We start from the raw sequence: 3,252 nt of genomic DNA, 5'->3' as shown, positions 1-3,252 counted from the left end.
GTTTGTGATAATGTAAGAAAAGTAGTTTAAATGTTTTGCCACTTACTTGAGCAACTTAAAATATAGCCTAAATCTAGAAGTAAATGCAGAAGTAAAAAGCATTGAATAATGTGTTTCTTATATTTATTGCGTTTAAACACGTCTATGAAAGACTGTATTACTGTACTGTTTAAAAAAAAGAATCACAATGCTGAAAAAGTATTTTCAGTAACAATGTTTGGATTTGAAATCCAATGAAATTCAGGCTCTGAATAAATGTCTAAAAATCTTGATTGGATCATCACTATAAATAATTCTACATGATAAAAAGAAGGCTTTAAAAAGATCTGTATCGGTGATCGTATCGGCAGATACTGCTTTCTGTGATCGGCCTCAAAAATCCTGATCGGAGCACCCCTACTGAAATCCTTCTAATCACATGAACTGGCACTGCTCTCATAAGTCTAGATATATTTACACAAAACAAATATCTGAAATGTTCAAGGTCAGGCAATACAGTAGAATATGTAATCGGACTGAATGCTTTTTTATTATTACTCTTATTTATTTACATTTATTATTTCCAAGTAGCCAACATATAGCTTTACAAAACTTTAAATTAATTTTGGTGTTACATCCACCTGACCATGATCTTACAAAGCTCTCCTAAATGGCTACGCCTAAAACTGTATTACTTAAATACTGCAAAAATGCTAAATATTAATAATGAGATTAAAGAAATCACAACCATTCTTACAACCCATTATGATAAAAGTTTATTACTTTAGATTACAGTAGAATTTACAGCATAATACACATGGTTGGTTGCTTATAGCCATAATAAACGTCACTGTCATGACAAAACCTCATTTTGGAGTCAAAATGAGAAAATTCTTTTAATATAGTGCCAATGAAGGAAGGGTCATGTAACAGAAAGACCTGTACAAGATGAAAGAGCACGTCCTATTCCCCAAACATTGATGCAGAAACGGGAGAGAACGTGTAGTATTTCATATTTAATGTGTCCTGATAGGGAAATCTATTATGTTAAACATTCAAAGTCTTTTTGACGGAGAAGATGATGTCCTTGATTTGCGGTATGCTGTTGTCCTCCAAAATCTTGGCGTACGGCATTGGAATATCTACACCTGTGACTCGGACTGCAGGGGCGTCGAGGTAATTGAAAGCAGGACCTTGAATTAAAAAACAAGAAATAATAAATATGCTAACTGAGGAGGAAGCAACGATGGGTATGTTTGGAATGACACATTCCCTAATATTATTCAAAGAACATAATATGTAGTATAAAATTAATCATCCAACATGAGGTCATGAGACTAAAATATAGCATACTGCAGTTTAATATAAAGCATACTGCAGTTTAAAATAAAGCAATATGCCCCAAGAAGCTGTGGTTTACAGTGAATTTATAAAAGCTAAGGGGCGTTGTTAGGCACGATGCGAAGCGGAGTGCCTAAAACTCCCTTAGCTGTTATAAATTCACTGTAAACCACGGCTTCACGGGTTTATTCCATATACGTAGTAAGGTTTCACAAAATAAAACATTTTGAACACAGCAAATGACTTCAAATGAGCATTTTTGCAATATTCATTCATTAAAAGTTATGTCATGAACAAATACTAAAAACAGATTAAAAAATCTTTACCCTCCATGATCCGGCCAAGAATCTCGGCCCCAACTCCAAACTGAGGCCAGCCGCCCTCAACAGTGATGAGATGATTTGTTTTCATTATACTCGTTTCAATGGCTTCCGCATCCAGAGGCCGGATTGTGCGCATGTTGATCACCTACAGACGAAAATACAGTGTATTCAATTTTCAGCTCAACTGAAAATGCCACTTAAAACAATTACACCATGAAAAAAGCTGTCATACCTCACACTCGATCCCCTCCTTGGCCAAGACCGCAGCAGCATCGAGACACAGACTGACCATTCGGGAATGAGACACCAGCGTGACGTGATTTCCTACATCAGACCAACAATATTAATATGCAGAGATCAATTCAGTCTCAAACAATGGCTGGCAATTCATTGTCACTCAATTAATACAATTATCAAAATAGCAGTAATAGATTTTGTTTTACAGGCTAGAAAAAGATTAATAATATTAAAAATACATATTAAAATATAAAAAATTTGCGTTGGTAATTGAACCACTAGCCGTGGCTCTACGCGAGAGGATTACTATTAAGGGAATACATAGAGGAGATATTGAACAAAGTTTATCTCTATGCAGACGATATGCTTGTGTACTTGTCTCTCATTCACTTACAAGCTTGCCAGCTCTGATTGGACTGTTGAACTCATGCCCATAAATTTGACATCTTATTAAATACTATCTAACTCTTTTCCATGTAAAATAAGTACCGAAAAATTAATACTTAGGTATCTGGGTCACTCATAAATAATACGATAAACTTTATAAAGCTAACTTTTGCCCACTTATAAACAATTTAAAACAGGATCTTGAACGTTGGAACCTGTTCTTATTATCTTTAGGAGGTAGAATTAACAGTGTCAAAATGATACCATAATTTACCATAACCATTGATTCTGATTGGTTGAGCCGCGTTTGAAGCTGTTGTAAATTACTCTAACAGTTGTGGTTGCAACAAATTGGTTGCCGAGCAACACACAGAAGTAAACAAAGGTGTATGTTTGTGGTGTAATTTACAACAGCTTCGAATGCGGCTCAACCAATCAGAATCAAGGACCGGAACTATCCGTTTTATAATAAAGCAATAAGCCCCAAGAAGCCGTGGTTTACAGTGAATTTATAACAGCTAAGGGGCGTTGTTAGGCACGAGGCGAAGCAGAGATAATATAGGTAAAAATAAAGTATAAAGGTATAGATAAAAAATAATATAGGTTTGATATATTCTCTGATTTCTTCACAAAATGTAACATTCTTAACAAAATCAAAGCAACAATGGGAAAGTGAACTTGATTTGATTTTTTCAGAGGAAACATGGCAAGATATTATAAATAAGATTCATTCAACTTCTATTTGTCTACAACCAGTGTTGGGCAAGTTACTCTGAAAATGTTACTCCTTTTAAAAGTAATCACGTTACTGTTCTGATTACTTTATTTCAAAAGTAATTAGTTACATTACGTTACTTTTTTCTCCATGAAATTTATGAAATCCCAGCATACACGCTCCCGATAAATATTTGTTATTAAAGCATCAACATCCACAGAACACTGTTATTTTTAACTAAAGCAAGCAGCTGCTGCGTGCATGGTTTGG

At 34.7% G+C, this 3,252-nt stretch overlaps 1 protein-coding gene across 1 annotated transcript in view; it reads right to left on the bottom strand.

The window, feature by feature from the left end:
• Nucleotides 1-745: 745 nt before the first annotated feature.
• Nucleotides 746-3,252, bottom strand: part of LOC107721006 (pyruvate dehydrogenase E1 component subunit beta, mitochondrial) — a 12,545-nt gene continuing 10,038 nt past the window's right edge. The window contains exons 8-10 of the mRNA XM_016528860.1: nucleotides 1,876-1,967; nucleotides 1,647-1,788; nucleotides 746-1,172 (exon numbers count right to left, since the gene is read on the bottom strand). Of these exons, the coding sequence (XP_016384346.1) occupies nucleotides 1,027-1,172; nucleotides 1,647-1,788; nucleotides 1,876-1,967 (380 nt within the window). The 3' untranslated portion in view covers nucleotides 746-1,026. The remainder of the gene's footprint in view (nucleotides 1,173-1,646; nucleotides 1,789-1,875; nucleotides 1,968-3,252) is intronic.

Source organism: Sinocyclocheilus rhinocerous, unplaced genomic scaffold, assembly GCF_001515625.1.
Source record: "Sinocyclocheilus rhinocerous isolate Xijiao unplaced genomic scaffold, SAMN03320098_v1.1 scaffold1623, whole genome shotgun sequence".
In the NCBI taxonomy this organism is placed as follows: Eukaryota; Metazoa; Chordata; class Actinopteri; order Cypriniformes; family Cyprinidae; genus Sinocyclocheilus; species Sinocyclocheilus rhinocerous.
This window is presented reverse-complemented; position numbering and strand designations above follow the sequence as displayed.